Source organism: Nannobrachium achirus (assembly GCF_963921795.1).
Source record: "Nannobrachium achirus genome assembly, chromosome: 18".
Lineage (NCBI taxonomy): Eukaryota > Metazoa > Chordata > Actinopteri > Myctophiformes > Myctophidae > Nannobrachium > Nannobrachium achirus.
In genome coordinates, this window is record NC_137825.1 from 19878972 (window position 1) to 19906753 (window position 27782).

The 27782-nt window shown below is 41.5% G+C and overlaps 1 protein-coding gene across 1 annotated transcript; it reads right to left on the reverse strand.

Annotated features, from left to right (window-relative positions):
* Positions 1–1732: 1732 nt before the first annotated feature.
* On the reverse strand, positions 1733–27782 carry hid1b (HID1 domain containing b; the record flags this gene model as incomplete). Its single annotated transcript, XM_080747273.1, has 19 exons — positions 1733–1796; positions 2138–2296; positions 2459–2550; positions 2662–2742; positions 2841–2986; positions 3635–3862; positions 4105–4269; positions 4456–4534; positions 4677–4828; positions 5586–5676; positions 7036–7176; positions 7280–7336; positions 16621–16858; positions 17187–17303; positions 17397–17500; positions 21604–21723; positions 25036–25206; positions 26595–26744; positions 27717–27782. 19 exons carry the CDS (start codon positions 27780–27782, stop codon positions 1733–1735), a joined length of 2421 nt encoding a protein of 806 aa, XP_080603399.1.

Genomic DNA, 27782 nt, shown 5'->3' on the forward strand with positions numbered 1-27782 from the left:
CTCGACCAGCTGTCTGTCAGTCTGTCAGTCTGTCACACGTCACACTTTTGCCATGCTCATATCTCCGCAACCGTTGCCCCGATCCATGCCAAATTTTGCACACACTCCTTGCATGCCAAACCACAACCTCAATTCTCACACGGCCCTCTTCTAGCGCCACCATGAGGCCGATTCTTGCAAAACACATTTTTGGACACTGCTCCTACAATTTTTGCCCTAAAATCACACAAATCGGTACACAGTATGTCTACAATCATCTCATCAACATGGATCTGTCCCATTTAGCGCCACCTTCAGGCCGATTTTTTAAAACACATTTTTGGACAGCTACTCCTACAGATTTTGCCCTAAAATCACACAAATCGCTACACAGTATGTCTACACTCATGTCATCAACATGGATCTGTCCCATATAGTGCCACCATCAGGCCGATTTTTTCAAACACATTTTTGGACACTGTTCCTACACATTTTGGCCTAAAATCACGCAAATCGGTACACACTTAGTCTACAATCATGTCATCAACATGGATCTGTCCCATTTAGCGCCACCTTCAGGACGATTTTTTAAAACACATTTTTGGACACATTTTGGCCTAAAATCACACTGCGACCTGACGGTCACTTATCTCCCGATTAGGGAGTCTTACTGGTCATGTACAGGTTTCAGGTTGGATGCTGTTGATATTACATGCCTTGGCCAGTCCCTCAGGTAAGTTTTCTCTCACTATATAAATTCAATTTGAATGAAGGCTACATTTAGTGCATTATATTATTAAAATAAATTATGTTCAATTTAAATATTTTTTATTTTGACCACATACAGTTGTTACTTAAGGAAAAGCAACTGTTTTGCATGTTGCAGAACTTCCCGGCCATCTGTAAAGGCCTGTTGCATACTAACAATGGCTTTTTCACAGTTACACTTAGAAAACAAGACAATCATCAAATACAGGCAGTACAATCCACTTCACCTGCAACATCTTCAAATTAATCACACACAACATTTGCCCTGGTAACAAAATCAGACTGTAGAGTATATCATACTTCACATACTGTATATCAATCACTTATTGTATGCTTTCTTATGTTACAAGACAGCATTTGCTTCATGTTTCTTTTTTTTTCTCTTTTTTTTTCAGCCCATCTCAAACACTATGAACATGTTGAATCTGACTGAATATTTACCCCATGTTTGTGCTCTCTCCTACATCTTTGGGTGACCTTTCTGTCCCCATTTGTCTCAGGTTTCAGTTCATTAGCAAAGGCAAAGGTTTCTCTTTTAGAAAAGATGAAAAGGATCCTTTCTTAATTATGCTGCCAGCTCTGGCTGTGTCTGTTTCAAACAGATCTATGTCAGAGGCAAAGTACTCAGAGAAAGCTAAACTTGTGTGCAAACTTTATGTAACTTACTTACTGACAAGAACTACTCTTTGGCAAAATTCATGAATAGATTTGATATTTTAACTTTGTATCTAAAGATTCTACAGTTCATTTGGCAGTTATATTTTACTGTACTCAAACCGTTTCATACAGTTCAGAAAACACAGATTTCATTTGTCAATATTCTTCTGTTCGGTCCTGAACTCTGAGTGTTGGCAAAAGAGAAATAGTCGATGTTTGCCGTGTACAATAAATGATGGCAGAATGTGAAATCTTCCTCCAAATTCTTTGTGCAGTCTTTGCTTCCCGTAAGAAAGTAGCTGTAGATCATCTCACTGGTGAGTTTCGTCTAGATCCTCTGAATCTCAAAGAGTCTCACGTCAGTGTCATACCAGATTGGGGGATCCACATTCCTATGGCAACAAGAGTCAAAGAGAAAATAATGTAATTTAAAATATATTAATTTGCTTATCGTCTTAAGCTAAATGTATTCTTTGTTGTAGGACCACATCACATCAAAGTTCACAAGGTTCTCTTAAAGAGTTGTTTGTTTTCATGTTCAACATGATCATACGATGAAATATTAATTCATATAAATTCCTGTCACAATATTCTTTCATCACTTACAAGCCTTATAAAAAAGCAAGGTTTTGTAAGCTTGTGGATCAGCTATTTCTGAACATTTTAACTATAACATGCCCAATATAGGGACGGTACAGAGAGTTTTATTTCGTCTGTACCACAGTATGCTTACCTTAGATAGATAACTCCCCACATGTAGGTACGGAACCACATGGCCGTGCCATCATTCGACTGGTACTTCCTGATGAGGATGGGATGGGGGACTGGCAGGAGACCCACTAGTGTGCCGTGCTGAAGGAATTTCAGGATTTCAGACTCATCTGTTAAGCCCCTGAGAATGACACAGATCACGCTCTAATCAAAAGATTTAAAAGTCCTCACAATCGACACATCTTTCATACTGCTAAAATGTCATCTGCTCCTCCTGATCTAAGTATACGGTAATCCATTTTCCCTTTTGAAAGATAAACTGTAAGCTGCACAACATTCTTACTTGTCTATGCAGATTTTCTCCACCTGAGGAACCAGAACTTGAAGCAGCCGCATTATGGTCTGTAGAGGAAGCTTTGTCTTCCAGGACATTACCTGAACACATGCAACACAGCATAGCAAAGCACTGTATAAGAAACAACATCATAGAAAGAAATGTTGAAAATAACTGCAGATGGAAAGATGGACAAATAAAGACTGGCCTACCCAGTCCGTAGTAGCGCTCCATTTTGCGGTTGACAGGCTTGACAGTCGACTCCTTGCTTTTTCTGAATCTGAATGAAACATCTGAACAGCAAAGCAGTTCGCAGTTAATAATGAAAAAAATACATCTCACGTAAAAATCTCACATACAAGTAGGAAAAAGGGGATTCTCTGGCCTTCACCTCGTCATCTCTGTCTGTAATGGACTCTGTATCGCTGTCTCCTGCGATGCCACTGCTGTCCATAGCGGTCTGTGGATGATCCTGCTGGACAGCCACCATGGTACCATCTTCACACACCTGGGACTTCTCTGTCAGCTTGTCAATTCCTAAAAGACAGTATTCAAGGTCTTTACCAAGGTGTTTCTTATGTATTGTCATATCGTCATTGTCGGGTGGAAACTTTATATGTCCAAAACTCTTCGTTTTGCATTTATCATTTTAAAAATGGTTTAAACTAGTGAAAACAGCCGATCTACAAGCGCACACAATGCCTCGCACTGCGACGCGTTGTGTGCTTGTAGATCTGCTGTTTTCACTACCTTTGTGCGACAGCCTTGTATGATGAAGCAGGGCTTTACTTCGCAAAAAAACATACAAATTTGAAACCCGACAGTGACGATATGCAAGTACAATACAGTTGTACGAATATATCAGGCAGTCAAATTATTGTAATACAGCCTCCTCAATGTAGAAGAAAAATTCAAGATAGAATACAAATATGAATGACAAACAATCTACCGATCATTGATCAGATAGTAAAAATCAAACCTCGGTTCGAAGTGGAGCGCCCCTCCTTTAACTTGTGTGTTGTGTGTGGCCACTCAAGGTATTGCCAGGCTACAGACATACCCAGCCAGCCAGCCACATAGCCAGCCACCCACCCACCCACCCACAGACATACCTGTCTATTGGGAGCGCTTTCACCGCTCCAAAAACAAGTTGCATAGTGGATAGCAGAAAAGTATAATTTATACCTGGAGTAGCCTCAAGGCTGGTTTTGAGTGTGCCTGGCTCTGTGGGCACAGCAGGCGTGGAACCCTCCATGGACATGTCTTCTGTAGAGGTGGTCCTGGATATGATGGGTGCACCCCTTTTCTTCCTCTGTAAGGCCTTCTGAATGGAAGCCTTGTCAGAGGGCAGGTTGGCCAACTGGTGGAAGATGTTACGTTTGCGGATTATGGCATATACCAGGTTGCAGTTACCTGTGAGGGCACAAAATAGAAGTTATACAGCACATTTACAAAATATATAATTCCGGTTATATCCTGCGATTTGTAATTGGTTCAAATTATTTGACATCATCCGCTTGTTCAAGCCACATCTATAACCATTTACATAAGTCAAAAATAGCTTACCAACAAGCTCACAACTTGTGTCACCGTTACATGTTGTGAGCTTGTAGATCGGCTGTTATTGTCTTTGGGAATATTCTGCCTGTTCTCACCATCAAACTGATATTGGATGATGTTGTTGAAGACTTCAAGCAGGAAGAAGACCAGGTGGTGATTCTGGGAAGAGGAGAAGAGGAACCAGCTGGTAGAGAAGGCTTCCAGAAGGTGAAGAAGTTTGTTGGCTGCCACCATGGACAGACTCTTCAGATAGGGCGATACTGCGTACAAAATAAGAAGCCAAGTACATCCCAGCATGAAACAACTCATCTGGGCTGACGGTAATGAAACTGTCATTTAACAACAGATGTGGAAACCCAGTGTGTCAGACTTCTCAGTCAACATAGACACTGTAGCTTCCACATTCGCTCAACAGGGGGTGATATAGTATTTAGCGTTTCACCCACCGTTCACAATTATAGTGAGCAAGCAGTCAAAAAGGGGCTGTAGGCGCTGGTGTCCACTTGTTATGATCTTGTGGAAGATCTAATGAAGAACAGATAGAGCCAATAGTTGAGTAAAGCTTTCAGTGGGATGAAATATTAATTCACAGACAAAAACAGCGAGTCAAGCCTTCGGTGCAGTGAAATATTCACAGAGAATCTGAATGCAATGCGAGGGGACTCACCACAATGAGCAGGTCTGCATGTGTGCCTGTGAACACAGGGATGTCCATCGGGACGCGGACAGTGTAAGGCTTGTTCAGGCGCACGCCAAAGTTCCTCTCTCCACTCAGCAGCAGTAGTATGAACACACCGATGTGCATGAGACCAACAAGAGCTACAGAAGGGCACGAACACAAAGGCCTGCTGTAGTATAATAGCATAATCCTTTACAAACGTTTTACAACATTCAAAAACCATAAAATAAACATGGAGAAAGACACATACCAATGCATGCCACAAACATCATCATCATAAAGACTATTTCAAGCTGAACTCCATAAGATCCTATTCTAACCTGGGTCTACAGCTCGATTCAAGAATGCTGAAATTTCTACTGCCGGAACAAAGAGAGACGGAACAAAGAGAGCCCCTTTAGTTTCTATAGACCCGTTTTGAAGCTTCCACTGCCCCCCTGGCAATGCTATTACCTTTAATTGATGTCACCATCATTTATTAAATGCATATCATGATTATTAAAAAAAGAAAAGACTAGCAATTGAAAACAACGTATATGTATGGTCTATGATAATAAAGTCAATTGTAAATTCTGGCCAAAACCATATTCACTTGAATGGAGTGTGTTTTTCTGCAGCCAGCAGAAGGGGACATCTGCTGGGCCATTACCGAGAACTGCAGGGCAAACGGCTTTTTCTTATTGACCTCATTCTAAAAACTGGATGCTTGCCACTTACCTGAACACAGGACTAAATGCCTCAATAGAAGAGACCACTTGCAACCACTGTGTGTTGTGTTAATTATGTTGCATTTCATTTTAGAGTAATTTTATTAACACAAACGTTTAGGATTGTGGCTTTAAGAAACACCTGTGCACACTCGGGTTCACTCAAGATAGTTTGTACAGTATGACTCACACTGGTCTGCCCTGGCTTCGTTCAGATAGAACAGGATTGGAACCAACATGTCCAACACATCACTGCTCTTCAGCACAAAGAAAAGGAATTTCTGAAACACAGATTGTTATATTGGGATTAAAGGTCCACAGGGGCGTCACAAGGGGGAGGGGGGGAGTGGGACTGAGTTACTAGGGCCCAAGGTGGAGAGGGCCTTAATTATTTTATACTTTAGTTATTGAAAAATAGCAGATCTACAAGCTCACAGCGCGGCTGCGAGCTTGTAGACACATACATATCATTTTGGGGGTCCTTCACATGAAAGAGTTTTAGCACTACTGACATAGAAACATTTTTTTTTCTTCTTTTAAAAAAAAAATATACAAGCTCACAGCTCAGCACCGAGTGCCGCGCTGTGAGCTTGTATATCTGGCTGACACCCCTGAAAGTCCATAATGTACACATACAGTACAACTGTAATAACCACTTGGCATAATTTACGTTCACACTTTTTCCACATGAAACCTTTCCTTATTGTTTCCTTGTGCTCACCACATGGAGGAGAGCATAGCGATGATTAAATAATGATTTGCTGTAAAGATTGCATCAGGCTGCAAATACTCCAGTTCCAGATGGAACTGTCTGAGTCTGAGGAGAAAGTGAGCATCGTCCAAGCACAGCTGTTCTGGTCTTCCATTATGTCAAGATCCTGAGTCACATAATCTCACAAAAGAATTACACTATAATGTATGAAGTTATGCCATGTATTCTAGTCAGAAGTGAGCTGGACGTGACAAAGAATGATCAGACAAGCACTTGTTTTACCAGAAATGAGGGAGCAAGTGCCATGTCCCACCATCCATAAGACCATAACACTGTCCTAGAATGGGTTTTTGTTAAAGGACATCTTTGGTATTTTACAACAAGGGTTCATATTTTAGATTGTAATAAGAGAAAAGAAAAGACTCGTGTTAAAACTTTTTCATTTACTTCTATTATTTTAGCGATTTTAATTACTTTGATTTCAGTGCATGGGGGCATAGGTGCAAGTTCCATTGTGTCTTTTTAGACACATTTAAGGAATGGGCTTATTGTATCTAAAAATACATATTTAGCCACTTGCACACATTCCTCCAACCACTGAAATAAATGTCATTAAAATCGCTAAAATGATAGAAAGAAGTATATGAAATCGTCTTGTATTTTATCTAATTACAATCTCAAATATGAACCCTTGTTGTAAAAAAACAAAACAAAGTTGTCCTTTAAGTCCTATATATTTAGTTGTATAACAAATTGTGAAAATAGGCAATGACAATTTAGCCCACATTGTGCTTCAACATGTTGTGAACTTGTAGATATGTTATTCGACTTTAAAATAATTAGGAATTTCCCAAAATAGGGACACCATATTATAGAGGCTGAATCTTGAATGACCACACTAAAGATCAAAGTGAGCCTGTCTTCACACCTTGTTGAATTCACAGAGTTTCCAGAAAAGAATGAGCATCTCTTGGTGGAAGCTGATCTTCTTGGTAGAATGGGGCAGGTACGTCTGCACCAGGGGATTGTTGAGCAGCCTCCCTAGGCCTTTTAGGATGAAGCTAAAATCCTGCAAACACAAACACGAGAGATGAAATTACGTAATCGTAATATTACACTGTATTCTATATCTAATGGCTCCTATTAAAAGGTAAATGGCCAGCATATCTTACCTCCTCTCTGTGTATCCTGGACAGGTAATTTACAAAAAGATTATCAGGTCCAACGGGCTGTCAAAAAGTGTAAAGACAGGAATTCAAATGTCAAAATGGAAAGCGGATTTAAGAAGGTTTATTTGTCACAGTACAAACAGCAAAATATTAGTGTGGCATCCTCTGCAGACTGCTAACAATGAAATAACAATACAAGAACCAGATAATAATACTGGATAAAGCAACAAAACAAAACAGTACAGGTTAAGAAAAGTCAGGGTAAAATCCTTTAGCAGCAATAATGAGTGTACTGAATATAGGGGAGAATGATCTTTTGCCTTCTTTGTGTTTACTACCATATGTCAATGGTGCTCAACCTTTTCAGGCCACGGCCCCCAGAATAATCATATTTTAACTGGGGACCCCCCATCCTGATGAGCACTAAGAGTTGAGGCATTACATTTCGTATAACACAGTTCTAAAGTGAAAATGGCCGATCTACATGCTCACATGTAGATCTGCTATTTTCACAATTTCTGCCTCTAATATTTGACAATGTTTAATTTGTCATTTTAGAGATATTAAAAAATCCTTAAATTGTCACTTTAGAAATATGCATAAACCCTCTATACACTTAAACTTTATACTGGTTTGTTCACTGTTGAGCGAGAAAACAATGTTGCACAATAAGTTAATCATCTGGGGACCCCCCAAAATAAGACCCACAGGTTGAGAACCACAGCTTTAATTTATATCCATCAGTGGGCTCGCTGAAAGGTGAGTACCAAATCTTTATAGGTCAAGTTTATTCTCTGAAGGAAAAAAAAAGACCGACAGTACAAAGGCAGGTTCCCTTAGCCAATGAGTAGCAGCGTTCTAGGTGACATCATCACCAACAACTGCGACCTGATATAAACTAGACATACTGTGTACCGCTTTGCGTGATTTTAGGGCAAAATCTGTAGAAGCAGCGTCCAAAAAATTGTTTTGCAAGAATCGGCCTCATGGTGGCGCTAGAAGAGGGCCATGTGAGAAATGAGGGGTTTGGCAGCCAACTGAGCCAAGGAGTGTGTGTGCAAAGTTTGGCATGGATCGGGGCAACGGTGGTGGAGATATGATTGGGGGAAAGGCGTGACATGGCGTGACTGACAGACAGCCGGTGGAGGTTTTGATAGTGGTCGCAACAAAAGTTTTTTACTGATTAGGTGCGTGGTCTACCTACGCTATTGTTTTTCTAGATTGATATGCATTTGTAGTAATGTTGTTGATGTAGACGTCTCTACCATGAATAATTCATAAAACAACGATCCATGCACTGTATATGGAGATATGCTGTGAGAGCCCAAACATGCTTACTCAGTTATTAGTTATGTGAAAGTCCTATGAATGACGTCTATGACATCTGACATCATCTATCTATAAATGCGACAAATCTCTGTCTGTCTGTCTGTTTGTTTGTAATCCGCGTATCTCGAGAACCGTTCGTCCCACCGGCTTCAGATTCGGCACGCGCGTTCCCCGCTGCGGCGCGGAGTGCAGTGCCGGGCCTCGGCCCGACTCGGCATGTGGTTTTCCCGAAGCGGCGCGAAACGTTCGGAATCTCCTTACGCGGAGCTGATTGTTAACATCAGGCTGTTCCTGAGGAAATCGGCACAATCGCTGACTCATTGTGACATCACTTCATAAAAGGCTCTGACATCACGTACGCCAGAAGTCAACAAAAAAATCTCTGTGAAGGCTGTTCCGGAGGAAATCGGCGCAAGCGCTGACTCATTGTGACATCACTTCATAAAAGGCTCTGACATCACGTACACCACATGAGTCAACAAAAAATGCCATGGTTACGTATTCTGATGTTCCTATGCATAGATCTCCAGATACAGAGATGTCCATATATGGGCATACAAGCGAATTGTGACATCACTTCATACAAAATCTCTGTGAATGTGTATGTATGTATGTAATCCGCGTATCTCGAGAACCCTTCTTCCCACCGGCACGCGCGTTCTCCAGATATGGGCATAAAGTCTGACATCAGAGTTTTCCGCAACCGGTACTGTGTGTGCAGAGATCTTCATATATGGGCATAAGTGGACAAAGACAAACAGATGGTCAAAACGGGTCCTATGACAACAGGTATATTGGGGTTTGCATTAAAGGGTGGGGCATTCATGGGGTTTGCATTAAAGGGTGGGGCATTCATTCCCTATTTCAAATTCGGCACGTGCGTTCCCCACCGCAGCAGGTAGTGCAGTGCTCGGCCTCAACCCGACCCGACCCACGATTGTTTGAAAAAGTGACAGAAATCTCATATATGGGCATAAAATGGACACAGATAAACAGATATCTCCATATATGGCATATATGGGCATACAATGGATGCAGAATCACAAAGATCTCCATATACGGGCATAAAAGGGACACAGACAGACAGATACAGAGATCTCCATATATGGGCATAAAATGGATGCAGATAGACAGATATCTCCATATATGGGCATATATGGGCATAAAATGGACCCAGAACTATAACTGCAGTGATCTCCATATATGGACATAAAATGGACACCGACAGACAGATATCTCCATATATGGGCAAAAATGGACACAGGCAGACAAATGGTCAAAACGGGTCCTATGAAAACAGGTATAATGGGGTTTGCATTAAAGGGCGGGGCATTCATTCCCTATTTACATTGTTCCGAGTTGGCCAGGTCGCCGACTAGACGCTGGGCCGCCCGAAGGGCGGCCCAGCTTCTAGTACATACAATCCCTTTATTAGTTATGTGAAAGTCCTATGAATGACGTCTATGACATCTGACATCATACATACAATCCCTTTTATGCCCATAAATGGAGATCCCTGTCTGTAGAACCAGCCACACAGATATGGGCTGTCTTTCTCCATATATAGGCATTCCATACTGTATGTACTTCATACGTACAGTATCAATCTGTTGTTTCCAGTTTAACACTCGGGTGACTGAATACAAATCACATCCACTCTGACTGCATTTATCAGTCAAATTGACAGGTTAATTCTTTCCCTTTTGGCCCAGGAGAGCAACACCTCCTCCCCTGCTGCCAGTGGGGGTTCAATTGTCTTCCACATGCGAATTAGCATTTCAATTGACCTCTCAAATGGGGAGCGCAAAAGGTGTGAAATTCTCTCCTTCCTTCTGGGAGGGGGTGGAATGGGTGAGACCTGTCTTTATAACCCATAACTAACAGTCAAAGTGGTATAATGGTATATTATTTCATACTTAGGAAACGTTTCAGAAGGGGGGAAAAAAAAACGAGAGTATTTAGGAAAGGTCATGGAAGGGGACATTTCTGAGACCTTCACGGGGAGAGTTATTAAACTTTGCGATCTCAAGCCCGTTTTTTTGATTGATTGATTGAAGAATTTAATAGCAGTTTGCAATAGAAAGAAGTACAGTTTCATTACAGTACAAATCACTGGTAAAAGGTCAACTAAAAGGAGATCCTATAGAAAGCCGAGGCTTATTTCCACAGGAACCACACTTTAAGTATCTCATATAACATTGAAAGACAGACGGATAGAACATAGTACTTTATCTAGGATAATATCAGTTTCAAAAGCATAACATCAAATACAAAGTCAGAAAAAAGGGTGGGGGGAGCATGGGGGCTTAGTCTATTTACAAGTCACGGGTGGCAGCCGCCTGAAGGTGACTTTTCACACCAATTTTGAAGGAGGCTAGGGATTTGCTCTCCTTTAAGGCTTGTGGAAGGGCGTTCCACATGTTGCTGGTATAGCAGGAGAACGAGTTAGAGCCTTGTTTAGTGTTAAATCTATGTTGATGATGATGTTGATGATAGTGTTAACCCGTGTGTTAAATGATCATCAATAATGACACCCAATAATTTAGTATATAGAACCTGTGATATTGATTAAAATTCTATCTTTTTCTTTTGGGAATATTACAAATCATGAAGTTGCACTTTTTGTATATTGTGTCTGCAAGGTGCCAGTGGGGTTGTTTGTTGTTACTAAGGTAAGTTTGCCAATGTCAGATCAAAAAGCATCAAATTCCCTGATTAGCCAACCCGACCCAACCCGACATCGGCTTTGTGGATTGTTCAAACTTTGTGTACCGTTTGTGCCGTTTCATACAAGTTGTAGAAAGTGCACTAGGACTCTGCCTTACACAAAACAAGGATTCTGGAGTGTAAAATGTTGAGCGTCACAGTCCATATGAGGGGACCATTTAGAAACCGTAGTGCTGCTATTGCAGAGGGGAACAAGTTGTACGCCTTTGGATATCTCAGTTTCGGGGAGAAGTTCACTGGATGGGATCCGATATTTGATGTCTGTGTCTTTAACACAGTGTCTTTGCGTTGGGTGAAGTTGTCCCCGTTGACATGTGAACGAGGAGAGCGCATCCTAGAGCTTCCTTCCCATTGTGCCGGTCACACAGCTGTGCTAATTGAAGATGTCGCCTACATCTGGGGGGGAACTAATGACAGTTTAACGGAGTACTACAACGTACTTTATGCTTTTGATGTGGACGCACACAGATGGTTCAGGCCCAAGGTGTCAGGGACCGTTCCAGAGGGGAGGACCTTTCACTCTGCCTGTGCCTTGGGGAAGGCCATGTTTGTCCACGGAGGAAATAAGTTGGTGAACGGCCGATCCCCGACAAATCGTAGACAAACCAATGACTTATTCAAGTTGGACACCACCTCAATGGTCTGGTCTTCGATCAGCATCAGAGGAACTCCACCGCCCATTTCAATGCACCACTCTGCCACCATCATCGGGACAAAGATGTTTGTATTTGGGGGTCAAGGATACCATAAGGAACAGGAACAGGGGACCGTCCACAACAACCTCAGAGTGTTTGACACAGAGACCAACTGCTGGCTGAGGACGCCTTCTGCACATATTCTTCCTTTAGATATGTTTTTACATTCAGCCTTTGCCTACAAAGGAGAGCTGTACATAATTAAACCATACACAGATGTGTGGAAACTCGACCCCGAGACCTCCTGGAGGAAGCTTGAGCTCAAGGGGAAACGTCTGCATCCCATAACTGGGAGTGTGTGTTGCATTGTGGGAGATCATATCATCGTCTATGGAGGACATAACCGCGACCTATACGTTCTAGACTTGAGTCCTAGTCTGAAGACGTTATGTAAGGCAGCAGTTATTCAGTACCATCTAGATCAGTCACAGCTCCCACACAACATCAGGTGGGAGCTGGCAGCCATGACTACCAACAGCAATTGAAAGAAAAATGAGAAATTAAGTGAGCGGTGCCTTTTATTTCATTAACAGATGGACAGACATACGGGTCAGTGACGTGACGCCCCAAAAAATGTGTTTTTAAAAAAACTTTAAATTGCAGGCATAAAAGTTATTTACTTTTGTTCTACTCACTCTCAACCTTATGGAAATACATTTTGTTTTTAGATATTTTATTGGAATCAGACTTTATTCAGCAGTTTGTTGTACTTGTGCCTAAAATCATCATATGGTGTGACATGAAAATAATTGTTCATAAAATGAAAATGGAGTACATCTTTCTTAAGTTACTCACTTTATTAAAGTCCTTTATCATAACTAACCAGTGATCCACTATAGTTTTTTGAAAATTAATTATATCTGTATATTTTTTTCATAATCGACACTCTGTGTGAGGCCCATGTTCATGATCTTACAACATATTTTAAATGTATTCTGTCAAAACTTTCTCTAAAATTACACAAATATTTGTGACTCATCCTGATAATATTCTCTATGTAATCCATAAACATTTTTTTGGTTTAATCATTAATAAAGGTATGATTTTTCACTATTTGGAATGTCACACCAAATGATTTAGTGTCACACCGTATGATCATATCTTCATGTGTCAAAGCAAACTGTGTTTTAACCTACCTATTAGTGAGTACTGAACTTTACTGATTGATTAAACAATTACCCAGGATAACATGGCCTTAATATTTCTGAACAGGATATTATTGTAGGGCTTTAACATGGGATAAGAAAGAATTGTAGTAGTAGATGGATGATGAGGATGTGCACAGGAATGCTACGCACACCTAAGTCTTCTGCCGGCCCACGGCAGAAGGATCCTAAAGAGACAATAAGGCGCATAGCCACACTTGGAGCCAAGGCAACATTTTATTAACACCAATTAGTGGAAACAGAACTCAGCATTCAGGTAAATTGCTTTTTTCCGAAGTCTCCTGAACTTGAACACAGCATTTTGTGTTGAACAAATGTAATTAGGAATCATGACATTACACCACATCTCCACTAGCTAAAGAGTGCTGGGTTGCGCAACTCCGAAAATAGATGATCTACAAGCTCTCGCAGCACAACGTGTTGAGAGCTTGTAGATCAGCTATTTTCGCTAGTTTTGTCTCGGGTCCTACCTTAACACTGTCCACTGTCCAGTCCAGTGAGTGAAAGTACAAAAGTATTAGATCAGATTAGATTATACATTTAGACTCTATTGTACATCAGCCAGTCGTATTTGGTGAGGGTAGCAAACCGGCTGCCTTGTTGCGGTTCTGCTATGCCACAGACAACCTCCTGCTCTTCGTAGAAAATGCAGTCTCGCCCCTTTGGCTCCTCTCTCCTTGCTGGGTCATTGTTTAGTTTCTCCCTGTACTTTCTCGTTCTCTCAGCACTTGTCATTTTCCAGCTGACAAAAGAAAATGGAATGTATAGTTTAAGACAAAGAGAAAATATTGTTTAGATTAAAACAATATGTTAAGGTTTCTGTGAAGGGGTTTCTGCTCTGTCTGATGAATTTGAAGTATCACTGAATGAAGCTAAATTACATTTTATGTAAAAATGTTTAAAACAAATGTTTAAATGTACAAAAGAAACATGGAACTTTGTTATTTATTGTTATATCTGTAGTTAAATACAGTATAAATCATATGGTGTGACAATCAAGTCATATGGCGTGACAAGCAGACATGTCACACCATTATGATTAAGTGTCACACCATATTACGTTTTATGCATTTAGGTTTACCTTGAGGCTACTATGTACACATTAGCATGCTAACAGCATGCTAGCTATAACAAAGCAACCTAGATCTACATGGAAATATGACCAAAACTTCAAATAACTTAAGCTTTTTTTAATGAAAAGGTGTCACACCAACAGACATCCAAAGTGGTGAGTTTGTCAAAGTTTCAACAAGATGGCATTTCATGAAAATGTTAAAATCATAACTCACCTCAGACACCTGTCTTGCAGTTGTGCTGGGAGTGCTGAATAGCCTTACAGAAGAAGGACCTCTCTAGCCAATAGGTGTCCAAATAATTGCCTGTTTAATTTGTCCAAACTAGTGTCACACCAAATGATTTTGGTTTGGGGGACAAAATGTTTTTGATCAGAAATGACTGAAAACATTATGCTTTGACTTTGAAAAGATATAGACATTTTTTTAGCCTAAATTCATTTTCAAATGATTTTTTGCAATTCTTTTTCTTAGTTTTATTCAAGTTCCCACTTTGAGAAACAAGGTCAGGACAGTCACACCATATGAGTTTTGCCATGTTTGGTTGAAAATTCTGAAGAAATGAGGAATGAAATGTTTTAATCTTGAGTAAGTTCACATAAAGCTTAATATCCTGCACAATATTCAGAAGGTTTTTGACAAATATATTTTTTATTTATACATGTTTGACACCGAGGACAGCGAAAACGTTACGTCACGTCACCCACCCATACACACAAAGCCAGATGTGGAGTGGTTAGCATCGCTCAAAAATAACGTGAATGTTCTCATCGGCACAGAACAAGCTCCAGGAAATAGAACAGAAGGCATCAACTATAGTAGCATGAAGCCCAGGGATTGGTTGAGAGGGATGTTTGTGTGAAACCAGAGAATAAAGTTGGAACGATAAACTGAGGATTATGTCTCTGCCAGATGTCAACCAGTCCATCCTCCGTATCCATGTGGGTCCATGTGTTATTGTGGTGTCCATTTCTTTTTCCGTTTTCTGCGTCACTTTCTTCGGAGCCATGCTATTATCGTCTCAGCTGTTTGTTTTGGTTTTTAATGCACAGCACAACACAACACATGGATCCACGGAAAGAAAGATGGGCTGGTTCTGTTCCCTCGCTGGTTGAAACCGATGCTTCTCGCAGTGCTTATCACAGCCCAGTCTTTTTTTTTTTTACTTAACAGTGCTTTTTGTTAACCTTTGCACAACAGTGAAGTGAAGCTCATGCTTCACACACTGTTGTCATGCTTCACATAGTCTTGCGTAGCCAAACAACTATTCCACAATCTCGGAATGCTATAGAGTCTGGGACTACAGCTCCTGAACGGCGAGTAATGCAAACCGGCATTACTGTTCAAGAAAATATATTTAAAAATGTCATGTAAGCTTAGATGGTTTTTATTTATATAATGATAAATGTGCTCAATGTTAAAAACTAAGCACAAGTGGGGAGGAGGCTTCACTTCCGCTTTAACCGGATACTCACTGTTCTTTTTACGCTATGCCCAGGGGCATAGTTCTGCCGATTTAAAATGACTCCAATACGGAAGTAAAACTTCCTATGATTGGCCGCTAGTTGCGCTGTTTTCCCCCATTCATTTTCCCCTTTCGTGTTCTAGCCTTAATTAACATTTTCATGAATACTTTATGGTTCCTATCGCTAGTTAAAAATTGCCTTTCAATCACCATCATATGCGTTTTGTCGACATTTGGTCAATTTATTTTAAAATGGATGATAAAGTTTGCCCACATCAGCTCATCAGCGTCGGTCGTAATGCGCACTGTTAGCTTGTAGGTCGGTTTTCTTTGTACAACGGCGTATAGACATTGTTATAAAACTATTATACAAACCCAGGTTACACTGTACAATATAGGCAGACGCTCTTAATCCAGAGCTTTTAAAATGAGCGAGGACATAAATAAACACACATATAGGCTATTCTGTATATTTTTAGGCTATAAATGTTAAAACATCGTTTTTGTTAATACGCCTATAATTTATTTACTCTTATAGGCATATCAGCCACACAACTTGGTATTTATTTATTATGAAGGCTATACCTGCCCGATTGTGTAACAACTTATGAGAGCCTATATATAATGCCACCAAAACAATGCGTCTTTATTTTTTCTCGTCATGATTTGTGCAAGTATGGCATGCCACATCAATCCGTGATCGACATGAGCCTACAGATTATCAGTGGCCACTGCCGCCACTCACAGCCAAAATAGCCTAAGCTATATGTGATATCAGTACTTCAGCTTGAGACTAGTGTCACACGTGTACGGACTTGGCTTGTCAGTTGTGTGAGGCTAAATACTGTATATACAACACATGCATGTAGATCACTATCACCAGGTTTACCTCCTGGTCCTCTGTGGGAGAGGGAGAGGGGGAGGCCGAGGCGCTCAGGGCCTGCAGCGCTGCACTAGCGGCCGAGCCGGCCTCCTGCTCCAGGGTAACGATAAGGATCTGGACAGCCTGTTCGACCAGCTGCTCCCGGGGGTCGGAGAACACCAGGTGGTTGTAAGGGATGCCGTAGCCCACCGGGTCGTAGGCACACACCACGTTGAGCAGCGAGGTGAACAGAGGCAGGGCATGTCTGGGGAGGGAGAGAGAGAGGGATGAAAGAGAGGTCGAGGTTGATGATGTGCACGTGCACAAGCATGTATGCATGTGTTGTTGTCGGAGTAGGTCTCCCGCCAGCGTTGACACAGATGTTATTGAAGTTTGCTGCTTTCCACCAGCTGTCCTTATTTTGGGCATGTCATTATTCTTTGATATAAAATGTAAAAAAACATGTTGAACTTAAGCGCATTGTCTTATGAGGCGGACATGCATACGTGTGTGTGTGTGTGTGTGTGTGTGTGTGTGTGTGTGTGTGTGTGTGTGTGTGTGTGTGTGTGTGTGTGTGTGTGTGTGTCTCTTACCTGTTGTCCGTGGAGCAGAAGAAGGTGACCCAGGGATTGAGGGTCTTGGCATCGGAGGAAGGGGGCAGGTACATGGCCTCCGAAAAACAAGTAAGAAGCAATTTCAGCAGCTCTGACCTGAACAGGAAAAACATCAGGAAACAACAACATCAGAAGGAAGGATACTGTAAGTGTAAGATAAAATGAATGGAGGAAAGAAGAGTCCTTCACCTGTGGATGTCATGCAGGTAGTTGAATGGTGGCGACTGCGCAAAGCCAACCCCAGCCTCCCAGATGTACTCACAGCTGTCAATGGACTCCATGTCCTCGGTATCCTGTTGCAGAGGTCACAATCAGCTTCTCTATTCTGGGCATTATCATAATAGGTTAACATTGGCCCGAACATAACAGATCTACAAGCTCAGAACGTGTCCAAATGTGACATGTTGAGCTTATAGATTTGGAGTAGGGGAAAAAGGAGCGGACAATTTAGCTATAGGCCCCTGCAGGACCACTTTCAACAAAAGATTAAGAGGGTAAATATGGTTCAAAAACATTTTGTTTTCATGAACATAGTTTATTATTTTTAGCCTCACTAAGGATGATTATGTCACGTCCCCAGAGTCTGCAGAGCAGAGATTTATATCTCTTTTGGATTTTGAGAATTACAGCACTCAAACAAATATCAAGGGGTTGGAAAGGTTTGGAACCTCCCAGGGTGGATAAATGGTTGGACAAAATGGAGGACATGTACTCTATGGAGAAGGTGACATATAAAATTAATGGTAAGGAAAACGTTTTTGAAAAAAGGTGGGCCGCTTATCTTTTAAATAAGGATAACATAACCCCTCTTTTTTTGTTTCGGTCCATTTTGTTTTGTGTTTTTGTTCAGACCAAGGGTGTTATAGGCATGGACATCAAACAAAAAAGCCTCTTTTATTTTATTTTAATTTTATTTTATGTATTTCTATTGTGTTGTTATGTAGGTGGTGGGTTTTTGCACATGTTATGTAAATTTATAAAAAAATAAAAAATAAAAAATAAAAGAAAATAATTGCAACTATGGATATGAAATGTGAAATATGAAATGTAAAATTGAAATCATTGCAATAAAAAGTATTAAAAAAAAGGATGATTATGTCGGTGGGTTATTTGGTCAGTCAGCCTCTCAAAAAACGTACTGGCTGGATTGCCATGGAGTTTACTGAACACTATGGAGGATAAACTCACCAGTTCATCCTCAACTAGTTTGGTGACCGTATTAGGCCTTTCCTCTAGGGCCACCTTTAAGGGGTGATCAAACCAAGACTCAAAACGAATGGCAAAAAAGTGCATTGGGCAAAATGGCATGGTGGACAATGTGGAGTGGATCTACATGCATAACTGGATGGTCAGATAATAAATCATGGGGATTTGATTCTTGTATCTAATATAAAACCCTTGTCTGTATTTTCCATTGTACCTCGGTCCCTACCACATCTACTAGTGTCGAATCAGGAAGGAGTGGTGCAGCTCCACATCCTGCACTATAAAAATTTGAATATTAAGCTATTGGTTTTGTTTACATTATTTATTAAACAATCAATGAATTGCCCCCGTCCTCTAGGGCAGCTAGCAGGACTCTTTTAAAATAGCCTTTAAAACCTCCGCAAGAACCCATGAAATGAATTGGCAGCACCTAGGTCAAGAACAAACAAGTCACTTATGCTCAGTAAAAGTAGCAGACAGGCACAGCATGGCGACTGTGCAAGTATAGTAAGAGCAGGATTATGTAATGAAAGGCTGAATGCTGTGTGTGGCTTATCAGTCCTCCATGAGTGACTCATGAATTGTGATACTTGCAGTCAAATGTTAGTAGTAGGCTATACAAACTTTAAGTGTTGCTACTGGGGAGGGCAAATGGGCACACAGTAATATAATGCACAGGGACCCATAAGCGTGAATTTAATACTTAAATTAATACTCAGACTTTTTACTGTGTACACATACAGTACAGTTTCCTTGTTCACAATTGTTGGCACCAGCACTATACACAGTACTAGATGAGTATTCCTGAATTACATTCTAACTTCCAAGACAGACACACTGTGAAGACAGAATATACACACTGACACTACACAGTTGACGTCTGCAGGTAACTGCATAGAGCGTACAAATGTAACCAAACGTAACATTTGTACACTCTCAGAGTTAAATTAACTTTTACTGTTCCACAAACAGTAGCAGTGTTAACACTTACTCCTACCATGTGATTCAATGAGTGGATTAAGCTGACAATATCCATGTACGACACCTCAGCAGAGATAACTACAGCTATTTGAATACACTCAACAAGGTGCTGCCGTTGCTCTGACAGTAAAGGGCACCATGCCATCGAATTGCACACAAAGGCTCCTTCGTATGCGTTTGCACCCATCCAGCTTAACCACATTAACCCTGGAGTGCCTATTTGGGGTGTGCCATTATACAGTAGGTGAGCATTTTCACAAAACACAAAACAAGAATACAAGATTGTTCAAATATCTTAATAAAAAATATATATATTTGAAATATTTGCAATGCCTTGTGAGCTTGCAGATCGACTTTGAACAGCTGAAGTGTTAATCAGGGCTTGAGTGGTTAGATACTAAGCATTTAAGGAGGCCCAGAAAATTCACAGCATGCGTCCAGTAACTCTTTGTGTGCATGTGTGTGTGTGTGCGCGCGTGTGTACTTGTACCCATGGGGACAAATAACAGCCCCTGGCCATTTCCCAGCCACTACGACACAGTTCAGCTCCATTACGTGTGACATTTTCTTGCAGTGACTGTGAGCACTGAGCGTTTGGCGGTCAGAGGCAGAACCCTGTTAGGGTGGCCAATTTTCTCTCACACTACACATCCACAGGTGTTTGCTTAGCACGGATAAGACGCGTCCGCCCTCCCTATCCTCAGCCCAGTTGACAAATATGGCCATGGGCCACTCCTGTGTCTCACACAGGGGAGACTCAGTGGAGTCACTCATTAACTGTGGCCGACAGCTCAAGAGGTTTGTGTGAAGGAGGAGATAACAGTCAAACAGTGTTAACAGGTACACGCCACAGGGATAAACAGAAGGAACTTAAACACACCGCTCTAATGCCTGCTCTACATTAACAGAGAATATTGACATTGATGTAGCTTAGAGGCTAAACGCAAAGTACACACAGTTCAATGAAGCCAGCTGTCTTCTGTGTGACACCACTTTTTCTAGCGTTTTCAGATCAATCAAAGGCAAGCAATGAACAAGACTAACCGAGTCTAAAAGCCTGCTAGCTACACCCATCTGTGCCAAACCAACAGATACTGCCACCATCCGGTTGCTGCCCGCACAGAGTACAAAACTCTGATGTAGGCCTTCAAAGCTACCCAAGATATGGCACCCCCATATCTTCAAAGCCTGATCCTACCCCTCCCGCTCACTCCTATAACATAGGGAAGCTGTCAGAACCTTCCCCAAAACATCCGGGACAACAATTCACACGTCCCAGACTCTTCTCCCTTCTGGCTCCCATACTGTGGAAGGAACTCCCCATTGGTCTGGCCTCGACGGCCCGCCAGGCTTATTCATAGCCTACTATGTAATTTAGATAGCATGTTATGTAGACAGATGCCTGGCCCCTTACCTCCTCAACCACATCCACTGCCCATACTCCCCTACCCACCTTAAGGGCTTCATAGCCCTGCTACACTCCTTCTCCACCTCTGCCTAGGCACCCAGTAGACATTTAAGTTACGATAACTCTGCACTGACCTCCATAAACAATCCCCATACCCCAACAATCCCCCATATACCCCAACAATCCCCCATACCCCCTCTACCCCCCAGAGGGGCTCCATATCCCCTAATCCACCACCCTGCCCTAGTAAACAACTTTGCGCGACCTCGACACCCTCCAGGCCCTTAATGGACCATGTCTCCACTCTACTGTATGCTCACTGTGGAGCCCATCCCCAAGTCTGGAGCTTTTCAAATCTATATGTATATGTGTACATAATTATTAAAAATATGCAAGTCCAAATTTGCCTTCAGGGTTAACATTTTTGGAAATCTGACCTAGACTAAAGTGACAGATTAGGCCCAACAGTGGCACTTGGAAGGTCATGGGGTCAACAAATTCAGTGGGGGGGCCACAATCTGGGAAGCGCAGAGCAAATTTCATGGCAATCCAGCCAGTCATTTCTGAGAAACTTTGTTTTGGACGAAAGAGGTCGAAGGACCGACCAGCGACCGACATACCAGACTGATAACGAACATCCCAACGGCTAGCGGAGCTAAAGACGTCATGCCCAGCTTCTAATAAATCAGCCGAAGGAAATATCATCCCAATTCATCATAACTGGATACTTGATATTGCTCCGTAATGAGGTTAGTTCAGGCAGGCATATTTGAGTGTCCGCCATACATAAACTTCACTCACTGCGCCGCCCTTCCTGTGGCTCTGGATGGTTAAGTCTGGACAGAAAAGGAGGTCCGCTATGGCCAGCAGGAGGGACTCGGCCAGGGGCCGCGCTCCGTCATCGTCGCTTTCATCCAAGCGCTGAAACACACAGGTTAAAAGAGGTCAAACTCAAGTTTTTTAACCACACAGCATCATTTATTTTATTTACTCAGCAATCCTAGCAATTTTGTAACAATAGTATGTGAGAAAGAGAGCAGTGCCATTACACATAGCATCTTAACAACCAACGCTGGCACACAATTCATAACATTAAAGGGGAAGACCACCCATTTTCAATATTGAACTATGTAATTAATATACCTTAGAGGAGTTGTGTGGAAATTAAAAAGAAGTTTCCCCCCTTCTGTGTTGCCTAGAACTGTCGGATTGATTTTGGGGTTTGTATTGTAAAGTACAACTTGATGACATCACACATTGTACTTTACAATACAAACCCCAAAATCAATCCTCCGGTTCTAGGCAACACAGAAGAGGGGGAACTTTTTTTTAAATTTCCACACAACTCCTCTAAGCTATATTAATTACGTAGTTCAATATTGAAAATGGGTGGTATTCCCCTTTAACCACTTTCAACCTGACATCCTTATTTTGGGCATGTCATCATACTGTAGGTGAAAATTATCACAAATACATTGATTTTAGATTGGCCATTTGTGCCATGCGACAATGAAGTAGAATCCATTTGCTTATTCCCAAATACAGCTCTGAATTTTACCTCACTCACACTTTAATTAGAGGTTATTTAATACCTCCCTAATTCAACCACTGGCCAGGAGGAGTGGGGGACACAATATAGGCAGTGTTCAGAGCATGGTCCCCTCTAGACTAGGTAACAGGAGACCCATGTGGCCAAATACACTGCAAAATCCTGTGTCTCAGGGCAACCCTGAGAGTGTAAGAACACACTCAGTTAAATGAATACTCAGAATTTAGCAGATTATGGTGGGGGAGACAGTCACTGTCCTCAGAGAGCCTATAGCTCAAGACAGAGACCTCTGCATTGGTCTCAATTTTACACCCCTGCTTTCAAAGTGTGAGAACATGTTGAGATATCCTGACAACAACACAGCCACTTCACAGCAATTCACAACTAAGGCTCTCAAATGTCCCAGATGCTTAGATCTTCAAACTGCTGAAACTTCAAACTGCTGAAACAGGTGCCGACAGATAACTATGTTTACAGTCGGAGGATGAATAGAACCTATCTATCCATCTTTCAGGTCATTGAAATGTATCACAAATAGTAGCAACTTTACGTCCATGTGTAAATTCTACTGTACAATTAATTTGCATATTCGTCTGCTAATTAACCACCTAAGCCCTATTTTATAATTTGCCATACAATGGTGTCTCAGTGAAAATATGTGACACTGTGAGCTTTTATATTAGCTATTTTTTGATTTTTTTTTTCAACCTATATAAGTTATAACCAGTAAGACTCCCTAATCGGGAGATAAGTGCCCGTCACGTCACATACACAAACGTTAGAAGGCAATCATAGCCAATCAGGAGGGAATATATGAAATGGGACAGATCTATGTTGATGACATGACTTTAGAGATACTGTGTACTGCTTTGCGTGATTTTAGGCCAAAATCTGTAGGAGCAGTGTCCAAAAAATGTGTTTTCCAAAAATCGGCCTGATGGTGGTGCTAGAAGAGGGCCATGTGAGAAATCGGGGCGGAGATTGTGATTTGCCATCCAAGGAGTGTGTGTGCAAGGTTTGGCATCGATAGGGCCAACGATGGCAGAGATAAGAGTAGGGGCAAAAGTGTGACACATGACGTGACGGACAGGCGGACGGACAGACAGCCGGTGGAGCTTTTCATAGTAACTTGCGACCGTTAGGTCACAATGACATTAAAAATCAAACCTCGGTTCGAAGTGAAGCGGTGAACTGTTATTCAATGTGTTCTAGCGTTATGAACTCTGTGATCTGTACATTCTTTATATTCTGAATGAATGAATGAATGAATGATTTTATCTGGAGGGCCGAATTGTCATGTGAAGCTTGACCAATCCTCAAAGTATCCAATCATCAGACCGGGACGGACACTACACACATATTCTGGACGTACGGGACAGATAAAACCTGTTCATTCTGGACTGAAATGACCATATATGGACATGGGACACACATTTTGTTTTTGAAAAAACCTATTCATTCTGGACTGATATTCTGGACGTACGGGACAGATAAAACCTGTTAATTCTGGACTGAAATGACCATATATGGACATGAGGTGACAGACATTTTGTTTTTGAAAAAACCTGTTTATTCTGGACTGAAATGACCATATATGGACATGGGACACACAAAGCCACTCATTGGAAGCGGCTTTCACCGCTTAAAAAAAACTGGTTGAAAGTAACTCAATCATACAAATACCACTTTACAAAAATTAGCCAATGTCTGCGAAATGCAGCAGAAATACTGTATGTCACGTGGGAAAACACAGCCTCATCTTATTTTAGAATCGCCAAATGTCAATATGATACAATAAGCCTTAGCCTCAAAATTTGAATGTTTGAGAAACACTGAGTTACACTGCTCTGGATTTTTGCTGTCTTCTTGCTTTGACTGATCCATTATGCCTACTAGCCCTTACCCGTTCAAAGATATGAGCTCTGAAATGATGTGCAGTGTGTGGGTTATGGGGTGTGCACTGTGCACACAGTATATGAGGGATGGAAAGTAACTTTAACTGGTGCTTACATGATAATATGTAGGAGCGTCAATGTAAGAAATACCCGTTTCGTTTAATGGCTACAGAGATACTGTGTACCGATCTGCATGATTTTTGGACAACATCTGTAACAGGGCCAGTCACCCCCCCCCCCCTCCCCCGCCCCCCCCCCCCCCCCACACACACACACACACACACACACACACACACACACACACACACACACACACACACACACACACACACACACACACACACACACACACACACACACACACACACAGATGGTTAAACATGTTGCCTCATGCTAGATGCAGAATAGATAAGCCTCATGCTAGATGCAGAATAGATAGTAGATACACCATAAAAATGCTAATATACAGCAAACGATTTGTGAAAGTGACAAACGGGCTTCACAGTTATGTTAGGTGTGTTCATATGCTAATGGTGATGCGATTTCAGATCAATTGCTCCAGCCACTGAGGAGAAACGCTGTTTCAGACAGACAGATTTTTGGAAAAATGCTAATATACAGCAAACGATTTGTGAAAGTGACAATCGGGCTTCACAGTTATGTTAGGTGTGTTCATATGCTAATGGTGATGCGATTTCAGATCAATTGCTCCAGCCACTGAGGAGAAACGCTGTTTCAGACAGACAGATTTTTGGAAAATTATATGTTTGATATGTCCCACTGTCTCACCCCAGCTCTGCCAGCCCCAGGAACACTGGACCAGAAGAAGCCTCTCCAGTCGGCGTCCTCAAAGATGTACGGCAGGATGCGTGTGAGGAGGCGGGAGCAGTTCAGGACGATCTGCTTCTCCTTCTCTGAAGGAGCGCCAGACTCGGCTCCCTGGACCAGCTTCTCTACTGCCTTTGAACGGAGAAACAGCAGACTACAGTTAGCCAAACGATAGGGGAGCGTGTCGCTGTTACTACATGTCATCTTTTCGACACTCGACTCTAACCCTCACCATAACCCTAACCTCCGTGGAGCAAGTCGCTAACCCTCCGGTCGAAATGATGGTCTTCAAAAGAGCGCGATTTTGCCAAACAATAGGCAGTAAACAATAGAGTGAGAAGAAGCAGGGGGATGTAAAGGGTCCAGAAAAAAAGAGGAAGAACAGCTTGACTTGTTTGAATGATTTCATCTAGTAGTTAATGTAATTACACGTTGTGCTGAAAGAAGAGGTAACCTGATCATTGTGTTCGCTCTGTCAGCTGCTGTGACTCCAGCTTGTAATACAATGTGTCGTTTTGTGTTTAAATCACATTTAAAACTGCCCAAAGATGTTCCCAGATGTTCTTTATCCTGGCAGAGACATATTTGGTTCCATTCTAACACTTGGAGTTGGAGTGAAATTTTAAATGATTTTATTATGTGGAGTCTTCTTTGGTATGATACATTTGTAAAAGTCTTGCCTTGCACTGTCTGTAATAATGTAGCATAGGCACTTGTGTTATGTATGTGAAGCTGTATTATACTTTGTAGCATTTTCTTTCACTATAAGCTACAGGGGTTGACACTACTAAGGTCTCAGAGGCACTTGCCCATGGGGTAAGTACAGGTCATGTTCTACTTATCCAAAGGTAGTGCCCACTTCCCCAGAAAGTAATTTTCCATTTTAAATCGATGGGTAAAATTTGCATTTATGTTAAATCCAATCAATAACTGCAGAGTGGTGGCAGAAAAAAAACAATGAGTGCAAATAAGGTAGATTGTCATAAATAGCCAGTCATTTTTATGAAGACGGAATGACCTTGGCCGTTAGGCAACCTGAAAGCAAACTTCACTTGCCCGAACGCTTTATTTACTTGCCATGGGCAGTCGGGCAACCCTTAGTGTCAACCCCTAGGCTATATACTGTACCAGAGGAACTTGTATGGTATGCTTACTTCTTGATCTCAAAGTCTGTACAAACTCACCACCGTACATAGTCAAATCCTCTGTGTCAATATATAAATTTTTAACTATGAGCATGCACAACTGTAACAAAATGAACCATTACGGGTCCATTTGGTTACATGTGTACACACTGTGTATGGCTTTTGACCCTTTATATAGTCAAGACCCTCAGTGTGGGAACAACAAACACCTACATTCCTGTTACCCAGACTGTATCCAAGGCTAGAGAATAGATACACCAGTTGTAAGAATATTGGGGTGAACAGAGGCACATGCCATGCAAATCCGATAGCTTCCTGCACCTTACTGGCAAAAACAAGTCCCCCACTGAAGAGAATTCCTTCAATGAGTATTACCTTATAGCAGAGGGTAGCCAGATTTGAGGGAGATTCCTCCCTGACGGCTCGTATCTCGGCTGCAGGCACGAGGGCAAAAACATCCTGGACCGTGGTGGAAGCGTCGGCCCAGAACTGGTCCCAGAAGACATCGTCTGTGGCTTCCACAGGCTGCGTAGAAATGGGACCAAAACAAAAACACAGCTTTGAGGTCATTCTCATAACGAGATCCGACTGCATGTGCCTGTCTCTGTGTGTGTGTGTGGGAAAACGAGCTTAATTGACACAAGCACAGAAGAATCAATGTAAACAAACTCCTCCAATGTTGTATGACATAGTATTCTCCCAATGAGTGACAAGGTGGGTGTGCAATGCTATTATGATTCTTGGCTGCGCAGGTTATATTAGCAGAAGAAACTATAGATTGTGATTTGTTGCCATTTGTTCTGTAAAGACCAGGGAAGTCATGTGACACAAAATAAATAATCCATTGTGGATTTGAGCTCAGAAATTTCCTTCACACTGTAAAAAAAAAAAAAAACAATAGAATAAGATCCACACTCAAGCAGATTTAAGTAGGCTACACTAGTATATCACAATATCTGAATATTATATATAAAATAAAATGTAATAAACAACCCCAGAACAAAAAACATTTGAGTTTAGCATCATCTCACCAGGTCCACCTTAAATGCACCTGCTATCGTGAACATAGCATGTTTGTTATTTAAAAATGGAACTACGTGTGTAGCCTACATTCAGCATAATATATAGGCTTCTTTCACATCATACTGTTGTTGATGATCAACAGTAGCTGTAAAAAAGTTCAAGGACAAGGTTCGACTCTAGGACGACTACGTGTCAGCTCCAAATAATAGCAAATAATCCCCCATCAACAAGATAATGTAAAGAAGAAAAAAATACATTATAGTAGAAAATTCAGAATAAAAGTAGCAGACATCTCTAAATTCAAGCTCCTTTCAAATTCAACATGTTTTTTTTGCTTATCCTACATCCAGAACGCAATTGAAAGGCTACCATCTGGCAGTTCGAACTTATCTGACTGCACACAAAGACAAAACTGACCATAAATACACGATCTGAGGCAAGCGTTAAATTTGGTTAAGTGTCTTTTAAACTAACCTGTGTCTTGGTCGTGAGTTGGATGACTGCTTTTCTGAAGTGGAGTTTGGAGTCACCGTTTCCCAT